Source organism: Pleurodeles waltl, chromosome 5, assembly GCF_031143425.1.
Source record: "Pleurodeles waltl isolate 20211129_DDA chromosome 5, aPleWal1.hap1.20221129, whole genome shotgun sequence".
Taxonomy (NCBI): Eukaryota; Metazoa; Chordata; class Amphibia; order Caudata; family Salamandridae; genus Pleurodeles; species Pleurodeles waltl.
Genome location: NC_090444.1, coordinates 746,635,340 through 746,647,560, shown reverse-complemented (window position 1 = coordinate 746,647,560; position 12,221 = coordinate 746,635,340). Strand labels below are relative to the sequence as shown.

Here is a 12,221-nt window from a genome sequence, read left to right as displayed (position 1 = left end):
GTGCACTACAGGCAGGGTAACAGTGAGGGGCCGAAGGAGCAGATCAGCTCAATCACTGGCGACATAAGAAAAAACCTTGTGGGGCTAGAGATGAATTGGTAAGTGAGAAACAGCCAGGCGTATTATATGCGATCTATGGAATGCATGGCATGCCAATTAAACAGGTCATGTACTCCTAAGTTGTTTTGTTTAGCTGGGAGACTTCGATTTCACTGCATTACAGGCCACAGGCAGGTCCCAGAATATCAGAATTACTATTGCAATCTTTTTCTTGCTAATTTCAGACAATTTAGCATTGAACAAACACAGCCTCTGTGTCACACATCGGTTGAAATTTCACTTGAGGAGGGAAGATCACTTGCTGGCTGAAGAAGTTTGGCTGCGGACTACGTGTTTGAAATGGGTGTGTAGACTGAGAGGGCCTAAAGTACGGCTCGGCCAGAACAGTTTTGAACTATGTAGGAGCTCAGACTAAGTTTGATACTGTGCTGAAGAGCTTGGTTGCGCAGCGAAATATGTTTTTCAGGGCTTGTGGTGCAAACATCTGTGAGGGCTCAGCAGCCTTTCATGTTTCCATTGTCTTGTAGCTCAGTTTCAGCTCTGTTTAAGGTTGGCTGCCCAATTATTACGATGGTTCTCTGGAACGTCAATGTTATGAACCACTGATTATTCTGACAAAACGTCAAAAAGATGCTGGAGGTAATGTGCTTGTGTAGGTCACTGATTTTGTTTGTGAAGTCACCTCTGAGGATTGTGTTTGCTTCTTAGTTGTCAGTAAGGAAGTGTTTTCGAAATTGTGCGATTTCTTTCACTATTTGTCAGACATCTTCAGCTGTGATCGCTACTGCACTGCATAGTTCCACAGCGGTGGCTATTTTGGAATTCGTTTTCTTACCAAATGCAATCCAACACCTAACCACCTTGCCCAGAGACGCAGCAGATGAGCTACAAGGCAGCCTGCATTCTCTGCACAGCTGTTGTGACCAGCGTAAGCCCTTTTTGACCATTAAACATCATGTAAGCCGTTTAACGCTTTTTATTTTCCTGTTTTTTCTCTATAATATCAGATGCAGGACAATAGCCTTAATAATCAACAAGCCCTCTTTGCACAAGGAATTATAGTTCGATTTCCTAGGCTTTTCAAAGCAGCCAGAAAGCATTTGTCCTCATTGTGTCTGCATGACAGTCAACAACAGTAGATGTTAGCGGCTATGCATCCATTAAATGTAGATAATACCTGCAGGGAATGTTACTTCTGTGACTAAACACCATCCAGACATCTGAAATGAAGATATATTTGTAACATATCAACTGATTTTCTACTCTTCTTCGAAATAAAAGAAGATAACTACATATGGACTGACTACCTATGGTATACTTTTCTTTGAAACACAGAGGATTTGATAATACCATTGGAATCGACCAAAGAGATTTATTTTTGGACTCCTTTTCTATCAATCTGCAGAGTGCTATGGTTGTATTGTTTTTTAATTTACTATGTATTTTTATGCATAACTCTACTTGTTGGTAGCAGGGTTAGACAGCCATTTAGCACCTAGGTGGACCTCAGTATTTAGAGGTTACCACCATTGCACGTTGGGACAGTTAAGGGAAGTGCAGTTGTTTACCACTGCTGCCATCTCTCTGTTTATGCATGCATTATAGGAAATGTTAGTACTCAACGTTTTGGAACAGCTATTGTTGGGAAAAGTGCTTCTGCTCCATTCATCCTGGTTTCTAGTCTAGAACTGAAAACTTTTTTGAATGAAGGGTACAAGAACTATGGGCCACTGAGCTAGGATGGTTTTGGCTAGATTATCCAAGAGGCTTCTGGCAGAGTCCTAGAGGACTCTAGCTTTGCAGCATCTGAAGGTGGATGTGGAAATCAAAGCATCCTTTGTTAGCTGGTAACTGAAGAGCAAGCTGCACATCCCTTCTGGGTTTGTCTTTTACCAGCTGCTGTGGAAAATTATTCAGGACATGTATAGGTCAAGGAGTGAATATCTGCAGTCAGAAGTAAATTGGGTGGCTACTATGCAGGTGTAAGGGATTTAACTGTGTGGTATAGGGAGTTTTCTACAGTCGTTTTCTCGTCAAGTTATACACCGATTGGGAGCTTGCTAAAGAATATATCCAAATGACTGGCAGTCAATAGCAGTGTTGACAACTTTGTCAGAAGGGGCAGAATTTGGGTGGACTATTACAAAAGAATACGTTAGAGCAATTGATGGCAGATATTTCCACAAAGCTTTCATTTTGAAGGGTATCTTTCGGCCTCTTTAACAGCCCAAGTCAGATGGTCACTTTTAAACATGGTCTTTTCTTTCCTTTCCACCCACTTGTTACTCTTCACTTTAGATGCAAAGGAGATGTCCATCACCAATGTGTTCGGCCTAGGAGAACCGGCGTCAAAGCTTCTACAGTTTAATCTACAGATTAAGCAGAACCCCATGTAAAACTAAGTGCTCTTTGAATAACCTTTATAGTTTTGGAAGTTTATGACTGACAGATTCTTTGAAAATGCAGGCTAGGAAAGCAGTAACAGCATGTATTATTTTGGGGGTGGGGGTCACCTGCAAACCTCTTTGCTCACATACCTTCTGCTTACTGAAAAGAATCCTCCTGCAGTTTCCACAATAGGCCATGATTGAACGTGCCCAAATGAGATGTACAATGCAACAGATCGATGGTGAGACAGAAAACTTCTGTAGCCTACAGCCACCATAAGCAAATTACACTTAACCAAAAGAAAACTATACACTTCTCTATCTTTTGAGGAATTATGACAACGCAGCTGCAGAAGAAATCAAGTAAAGTAGAGCAGTTTACATTCACATGATAGGCTACAAAAATATGCCACTGGGTTTCAGATCAACTCATCTCATTTGCTATGTCAATCTAAAGAGAATGCCTAACTTCATATTGGGTAAGGATTCATAGTAAGAATTAAACAGTGCTACAGACATTTACACATATTCTGCAATCAGACTGAACAATGAACCCTCACAAATGTGAGATAGTTATTTATTAACAGCATGGTTGAAAAGTTTACTATGAGGCCTGAAGAGAACATACTTTTGCTGAATTTGCATTATAACAGGTAACAAGTCTTATCAGTCTTCAATTACTGCCTTTGAGTGACTTTGTTATTTCATAATGACTAGACAAAAACCACAACTGCCAGCAAAAAAAAAAACAGCTAACCCAAAATGAACAGGCATGAATGAAGCACAATCAAGGTAGTTTGGACCGTAGAATCACCAAATATTTCAATTTGGACTGACCCCTATCAAAAGGGATGACACACCCATATTGTCCTGCCCATGCTCAAGATAACAAGCAAGCAAATATCCACAACAAGGGGAAATTGATGGTGGACAACCTAGTGTACAATGTGCTACTTCTAGGCTACTGCCACAAAAAGTTGCAAATCAAATGCAAGCTGAGCTCTACAAGCATTCTCCATATTAAGAATGAACACAGTAATGAATGTAGATTTTCAACAGCTCTGATGAACAGAAGCTAATGTTATGCAGTAATACTCAGCGGCCATTATGAAGCAATCAGAAATTAGAACATTAAAACATCCAAAGCTTATAAAATCCCTTAACAATCAGTCTTCCTTCTTTTATTGAATTAGCAAAATTCCCCTGTGAACGAACAATCCTTAATCATACAACTTGTTCCAAACTATTTCCTCCTCCATCATCAGAATCCGATGAACCTCATTACAGTTAAACTTGACCTGTTGAAAAATTAACATATTAGGGAGTGGAAGTTAAAGGGAGGGATAATATTAGCCTCCGTGTCTTGATTAAAATCCAGATTTTCTGTTCATAGAGCTGTTGAAAATCTATATTTTATGTCAAGACCAGGAGCCCAACATTATTCAAGTTCAAAGCTTTGCAAACAAAACACTTTTCTGTACTTCATACAGGCTTTAAATAAAATGCCTAAATATAGAATTAGATGACCAATCAGCACAATGCAAAATATCTTGCAAACTTCCACCTATCAACCAAGCCTTAGAAGCATCCGCTCCTCTCACTGAATGAGCACTTAACATACTCACATTCACTCCAGAACTGTGTATGAACTTTTTCATCCATCTTTCGAGATTAGAAGAAACCCCTTTATGAGGATACTTAAGAAAAATAAGAGGTTGAGGCTCTCAACTTGGTCTTAAAAACTCGGTTTTCCTTTTGTACTCCTTCACACATCTAACCGCACAAATTCTCTCTCTCCTCAAAGTATAGGTAAACAATTTAAGTGGATTAAGTCTTTGGTCTTTGTCTCAAATGAAAACATATTTCCTCAGGCATATAAGACCTACAGGACACTTCCAAAGCTCTCACATCAAACACTCTCTTAAGAAACCAAACAAAGCAACATCACAAATTTTTAAGACAAGTCTCTCAAACTGAGCTTCTCATTACAGTCCAAACTCTCAATAAATCACAAAACCTTCGCAACATCCCAAAGGCAACAATACCTAGACCCTGAAGATTCAGCTGTCATAATACTCCTCAAAAGCCTTTTCACCATAACATCCTGCCTCACAGACAAGTCGTTAACTAGACCATGACCAGCTGCTATTGCTGGTCTATGCATATTTAAAGCCCTGTAAGCTAAACCTTTAGTAACTACATTAACTTAAACGGGATCAAGATATCTCTCCATACACCAGCAAACTAATTTACTCCACGCCAATGGATATCCCTTCTATTTCCTGGCGCCCAGGATTACTCTATAGGTCTAGAAGCCTCCAATGAAAGCCCTGGCTTTCTACAAACTCTCCTGAAAGTCTCCAAGCCACTAATGTTAACTTATCTGGATTTAACAGACTAAGGTGGTCATTACAACCTCAGCGGTCTTTTAACAAGTAGTGGCGGTTTGCCGCTCGGCGTATTATGACTGTTGGCTGCTCTCCGTCCTTTTTACAATGGAGAGCCGCCAACAGCAATACTGGCGGGCGGCGGGGAAGTGGAGGTTGCTCCACCTCCACCGCCACCCCAACAGAACACCGCCCAGCGAATCACATCCTGTGATTCGGCGCTGTGGTGTTCTGTTGGCGGTGTGGTGTCGGCGGAGCAGCCCCCATGGCTCCCGTCCCCTCCCGGAGGATCGACTGACAAGGTAAGTCGATCGTCCGTTAGGGGAGTGGGGTGGGGTGGGGAGGGGTGTTGTGTGGGTGCATGGGGGTGTGCGTCTGTGATGTAGAGTGGGGGTGTGAGTGCGTGTATGCTTGCGGGTGTGTTGCATGTGTTGGGAATGAGTGCGTGTATGTCTGTATGGATGGATGTCTGCGTGTATGTCTGTATATGGGTGTGCGTGTCTGACTGAGTGTGTGGATGTAGACATGTATGTTGGTGTGTGTGCATGTATGTGTGTTGGTGGTGCCTGCGTGTCGTGTGTGTGTGAGTGATGTGATGTTGGGGGTCGGGGTGGGGAGGGGGGCCCTGCCACCTTTGGGCAGGGGTGGTGGGGGGTGTAGGGGAGGGAGTCGGGGTGGGGGAGACCCCTATCAGTGCCAGGGAAGGAATTCCCTGGCACTGATAGGGCTTACCACCATGGATTTCATGGCGGTTCCTACCGCTGGAAATCCACGGCAGTAAGCCGGGTCGAAATACCGGCGGCGGTATTGTGACGGCCGCCGGGCTGGAGACCCAGGTCTCCAGCCCAGCGGGCGGAACGGTGAAGCGGCGGATGACCATGGCGGTAACCGCCATGGTCATAATACTCAAAAAAAGACCGCCAGCCTGTTGGCGGTCTTACCGCCGCTTTAACACCGTCCGCCAGGGTTGTAATGACCCCCTAAGTCTCTCCTTGAGGTCCCGACAATATTTCTGAAAACCTCGGAAGCAACAGAGGAAAGTCTACACTCAATTCCAACATAAATGGATACCAAGCCTGGGACCTCCACAATGGAGTGATCACTACACTACTCTCTCCTTCCATCTGCATATCATTCCAGCTACCCTGCTGACCATCGCAAAAGGTAGAAACGTGTACAGGAGTAGACCCTCCCAAACCTGAAGGAAAGCATATGCTCCCTCCGCCTCTGTGTCCGGTCTACAACTGAATAACCTCTTCAGCTGAGCATTTAGACGGAAAATATATTCACTTGAAACGGATGCCATGATTTCTCTATTTCCTTGAAAACACTCCAATCCAGCATCCAATTGCTTTAATCATGGAAATGTTGTGAAGACCAATCTGCTGTTACTTTCTTCATCCCTGGAATGTGCTCTGCCTGCACTCTCAGACCGCTCTGTAGGCAGTATTCCCAAAATATGTTCACTAAACCTGCTAAACCTTTCGACTGAGGTCATTTTATCTTGTTGACATACCTCACCGCCAACGTATTGTCCATGTGAAGTGATACTGAATACTTAACAGATGTGTCTGCGAAACACTATCGCATAAGAACCTGCTAATAACTGTAAACAATTTATATGCAAATTATTTTCTAGTTCTGTCCAGCAACCACCAGTTCTTAAAGATCCACATCTTGCACCCCATCATTCCAAGCTTGCATCAGATTCCAACATTAAATCCACATTCTCTCCAACAATTGCACAACCGTTTCATGCTTCTGTCTTCCTTAAACACCATGTCAGCTGCTCCCTCACCACCAATGTGAGAGAAACTGTCTGTGAGTAATGCAACCCATTTCAATTATTTTGCTTTCACCCTCTGTAAGGCTCGATAGTGCAAGGGACCAGGGAAAACAGCCTTAATAGTAGAAGATTTAATGCCACAATACGAGCTAACATACTTAATGAAACCACATTTTTTCCAGAACGTTCATTAATTCTTTCATTATGCTCTTCAATTTCTCTTTTGGTAACTGTAACATACCTTCCACTGTATCTACCACAATACCCAGAAACAGAGTTTGTTGACTCAGAACTAATTCCGATTTTTTTGGGGGTTTACTACAAAACCCAAATCTTCCAACACTTTCAGAACCAACTCCATTTGTGCTTTCAAAAGCTCCTTGTCCATTATTAGAATGTTGTCTAAATAGATAATCTTACAAATTTCCCTCTCTCAAAAATGCTGATACTGGCCAAAGAAACCTTCGTAAAGCACCAAAGAGTCGGTGACAGGCCAAAAGGAAGGCACACAAAGCTCCAAACTTTGTTCTTCAACAAAAATCTTAAAAACCTCTGATGTTTCTTCCAAATTGGAACTGTCTGATATGCATCCTTAAGATCCAATTGAGTCATCCAATCTCCCTTAGGTGAGATATCCTTCAACAAATGGATGCCTTCCATTTTGAAATGATGGTAGACCACCCAGTTGTTTAACTCTCTTAAGGTTATAACCTGCCTCATTCCCTTGTCCTTTTCCACCAGAAAAATGTTGCTTACAAAGCCTACTGTCTGACTGTCTTCCAGGACCACTGCACCTTTTTAAATCAATTCCTGTATCTCTAAATGTATTAACCTCATCTGATCTGCTGTGAAAACCATACCTCTTGGTAACCTTGTCTGATCCGGATCCTCCACAAACCCTATTCAAAACCTTCTTACTGGTTTCAAAATCCAAAGGATCCTTTGATAGTTGAACCCACCTGTGATGAAATTGGGCAAGTCTGCCACCCATTTTTAAGGGGATAACAGAAGGGTCTACACTTACCTGAAAATCTTCGACTCTTTATCTCTCCACGGGCATCTCTCCCCTGTCCCCTGTGTCTGTGGGTAAAAGCTCCCAGAGTGATACGAGCCCTGACCTTGGATGCTTCAAAAATCTCTAGAAAAGGAGCCTCTTAATACCATGTCCTCAGCCGGGGAACCAACCCCTCTTCTCCTGACCATCCCAAAAACACATTCCTGAAAAACTTTCTTTATATCTCTCCGATTTTTTAAGAGATTAAAATGCGCTAGCGAACGTAGACAGATCCTTTCAACAGGCATCCCCGAATAATTTTTAGCCAAAGGACCTTCCTCTTAATTAGCCAACATAAGCAGTTTTGGGTCAATTTTCAATGGGAGGCCCTTCCCACTTTCATTTGAAAGGGTTCTATTGGCATTGCCCAAAAGACACACTGCCCTTTTTATCCACCAACACAATTAGTCTACATCAATCATTTTGTTGTATACATAGGCCTCCTCTGCAATGTCAAAATTTTTAATTAAAGGGTCCCTTACAACAAAAAGCCTGTCCAGACAGGATCTTGGACTTGTCTAAGCCTTTCTTTGGATCTCGTCCACCTTTACCCAGGAATGCAATTATCCTTGGGTCCAACTCTGGTGTAACCAAAACTATCTGCAATAGAAAGTCTTGGACATTAAGACCTCAATCTGGCATGTACTTCTTTAGGGATTTCCCGTCTCATCCGGAATGTTACATATTCAGCCCGATGATCTGAGGGCGCCTGCTCGGGGATTTGGGAGGGGGGAGGCTTAAGGGGGTGGGATAATAGTGGGTGCTTAATCACAAGTGGATCAAACCTATATTAGTCTAAGCACCATTTTCCTTCATTTTAGAATGACCTTCGTCCTTTATCTTAGAACGATTACCAGAAACCTTCACCTTAAATGTCTCCTGTTCCATATCCTGGAAATCAATGTCAGAAGAAGAACTAATTTATATATCCACACTTCCACAAGATTCCTCACAGTAGATGGACCTATGCTTTTGACCTATGGGCTCCCTTTCATTTACTTTCCTTGGGCCTTTATTAAAGCAACATTTCCAATTTCTTGGCCATTCTATTGTATACCTTCTCAGCAATTAAATCAATAGCTTTACTAAGCTTCTCCTCCAGGGAGGTTATCTGAGGACCCTTAGCTTGTTCATTATAATAATATCTAACAAAAGAACACCCAAAATACTAAAACCAATAATTGTCTACAAAGGGCATCAAAACTCCTCAGGGGTCTGATGTCCTCAATATAATAACCTGTGTGAACCCTTGACTTCAAACATTAAACCTCTCCTCATAGAAACGACTTCCTCAGAATACAAGTACTCAATGGGCCAAACTACCTAAAAGTGTTCCACAAATGCTACCGGAATACACAATTAAACTGATGAGCAAACGCATCAGCACAAAGTTAATTTATGCTGCACTAAATGTGCATTTTAAAATCTGAGGTGCGCTCCCAATCAAGAACGTACACACGCTTGGAAACAGGACACACGTGGACAAAGAAAACCTTCATGCACTAAACCTGAAGCTAGCGAAACAGGAGGCGCGTGGTTAGATAGTTGGAGGTGTTGCAGCCCCAACCAAAACATCAAGACTCCTTGGAGCCTTATGCCAGCAAACGAAAGGCAAGTTAAACATAATTTTCTCTTATCCAAACATGACAATCTCAATAAGCGCAGCTCCCTCTTCAACGGTGCATTGCCAACAAAATAAAACAGACAGCACTAACAATCACAAAGCGTCCAAAGATTCCTCTGCTTTCGTCTGCACTATCATAAGTAAAACATTCCCGACTGCAGAAAGACAGTCGAGAAAAACGTGCATTAAACTACAATGAAAAGTTTCAAATGCTTCACTGAAAGTGACAAACAAAAGCTTATCCATATATATACGCGCAAAGCAAGATAAAAACACAAACCCAAAACCGTGCCAAACGTTCGTTAACCTTCAAATGAACAACAAATATTAGAGCAAGCACACAAAGTCAGCAATCAAGCACGCAGACTTTTTTGTATGAGCAGCAGCAGTAAAAGAAGGATGAGGACAAGTTGTTGAGGGGTTTTATAAGCTTTTGACTGTTTTATTGGTATAAGTCTTGGTGACTTCATAATGGCTGCTGAGTGGTGGCAATAAAGGAATTATTGTCTAATGTTGGCCTCCGGGTCTCGAACTAAAATTCCAAGCTCCCATTACTTCGCTTTAGGGCAAGAATATTTTCTGCATGAAGTACTAGGAAAAACATATTAAAAAAAAAAATCTCATCAGATGCAACTTCGAGAGATGGTAGCTGTGAATTCCAAAGATAAGAAGATGAAATCTTCAAGGTACCAAGTGTGAGTTAACAGGACCAACTCCCAAGACAGTGAAAGATTGTCATGAAGAACTAAAGAATCAGTCATCACAGACAGGTGCTACAGTAAAATACTTTATCTTAAAGTTTGAGCCAACTTTCATCACTAAAAAAAGAAAAATAGATTTAATACAACAACTAAGAAGCATTTTAGGGAGATCGTAGACCATAGGGGGTATTTGACTTTAAACCGTCATGACCGCTAAGAACGCAAGGAAATTCAACTAAATGTACCCTTAATGTTACAATGAACATTTAAATTATAAATGACAATACAGGGTGCTACTATTGTCAGTTTATATGCAACACTCAACAACGAGTTAGGACCACATCCCCCCACCAGCCAACAAAGGAAGTGCACTGTATTAAATATATATAAAATTGTAGGTGGGAACTGAATGACTGGGAGCCTTTCACCAAGGGATTCTGAGGCACAAAATAGACAAAGCCTTTTTTGGCTAGATCATTCATAACACAGTGGCGAAAAAAATATCTCACCGTGCTAATTTTGAACCAGACCAATACACTGATGTGAACGAGTTCTTGAGGTATTTTAAATGTAGAAATAAACATGGACTGAGGAAAGGCTCCCGCTCAAGGATTCAGTATTGTTGCGGCACAGAAGGGGAACACAAGTTTTGTTTCTCAATGGTGTGATGCACGTGCAGCCAATGAGATTACATAATTATGAAGATCATTCTACCACCAATGGTAGACAGGAATAATGTTCCTAGCGGCAAATGAAAATAGGATGCGTGGCTTTGAGTTCTTAACAATGCAAAACATAGCAAACACTTCTCCAACCACTGTATTATTTGCACTGGGATTGCCCAAGTACCTGATTTTTGGATGAAGAAACTGGATCACAATTTCCCACTCCTACTGCAGGTGGAACCATCTGATTCACAATAGTAGAATTTTGAAGCGGTGCCACAACGCCAGCTAAAGAAAAAAGATAACTGTGGTTATGTAAAGGAAAAAAAAACTACAACACTTACAAATCTATTTCCCTTCATATCCAGGAAAGGGTGCAAATGTTCATGTACTCTCGACACTGGTTTTGGTAGCTTTCATGCATGTAGACAGTGTCACTCTAATGTTGCTATGAATAACTTCACAATAAATGTGTATAGTAACACCTGTTACCGTTTGACTGGCAACAAAAATCAGCAAGTGTCAAATGGGTGGACTGATCATACTAATTACTGTGGTTTTCTGCAGGGTTTCCACATTGAGTTTGCACAGATCTGTGCACCAGCAGGGTCTCTACCAACCTGCAGTGCAATTCACCTGGTATGTGAGAAAAGCTGAAAGAAAGCATGATGGAAAGTGACCGTGGTTCACCGATGTTACTGTGCACCTGATTTTGCAGTATGGATGACTGCCTGGATCACTTTTGACTTCTCCTTTCCATGCTTTGTAATCTTCTCCTAATGACTTTCCAGTGGGCTGCACACTGAAGATCATGCAAGACCTAGGAACTGCTGTAGGTTGATTTACCAGGGAAGGTATGTCAAAATGTAATCAAGACAGACATGCAATACCAGAAATGCTGCATTCTATTTGTTCATCTGGCCAATCAATGTTTATCACAGAGAATCACTATTAGTACCAGAGACAAGCCCTATGACAAGTTACAGTCCACATAATCCTACAATTTGTTTCCATAACAACCAACAGAGAGATTTCTGAAGTTCCAATAAAGAACTAAAGAACAAGTTACCTACCTTCGGTAATGAGGTATCTGGTAGAGACTATCTAGCTGCAGATTCCTTACCTTAGAATTACCTGGCGTCAGCTTTGAATCAGGAGTTTTTTCTGAGCAGTACCCTGCGCACGCGCCGTCAGACGGCATCATTCGGATCCGCGTGCGTCGACCAGCTCCGCGTGCGTCGTAAGCGTCATCGGAGCCGTCTATGACGTCACGGTTGTCTATATAGACGCCATCTCGGCGCGCGTACGTCAGTTCTTTTCCACAACTTCCCGCGCCAGAAGCGCAGAGTCATGGAAGAACTAACCAATACACTTTTAAACTCTTTGACTGTTTGGAGTAAAAACACTTTCATGCCTATAAGAAAGGCAAAAGTTGCCAAAATCTAAAATATACATATGTACACATAGAAACATATATACATATATATATATACACACACACATATCCACATGAGAAAACATTTTCCCAGAGCGGGGAGGCTTGGGCGGGTGTAAGGA

At 41.9% G+C, this 12,221-nt stretch overlaps 1 protein-coding gene across 1 annotated transcript in view; it reads right to left on the bottom strand.

The window, feature by feature from the left end:
• The window catches only part of BUB1 (BUB1 mitotic checkpoint serine/threonine kinase), a 640,511-nt gene that overhangs the window by 551,478 nt on the left and 76,812 nt on the right, over positions 1-12,221 (bottom strand). The window contains exon 6 of the mRNA XM_069234708.1: positions 10,849-10,952. Coding sequence (XP_069090809.1) covers positions 10,849-10,952 — 104 coding nt within the window. The remainder of the gene's footprint in view (positions 1-10,848; positions 10,953-12,221) is intronic.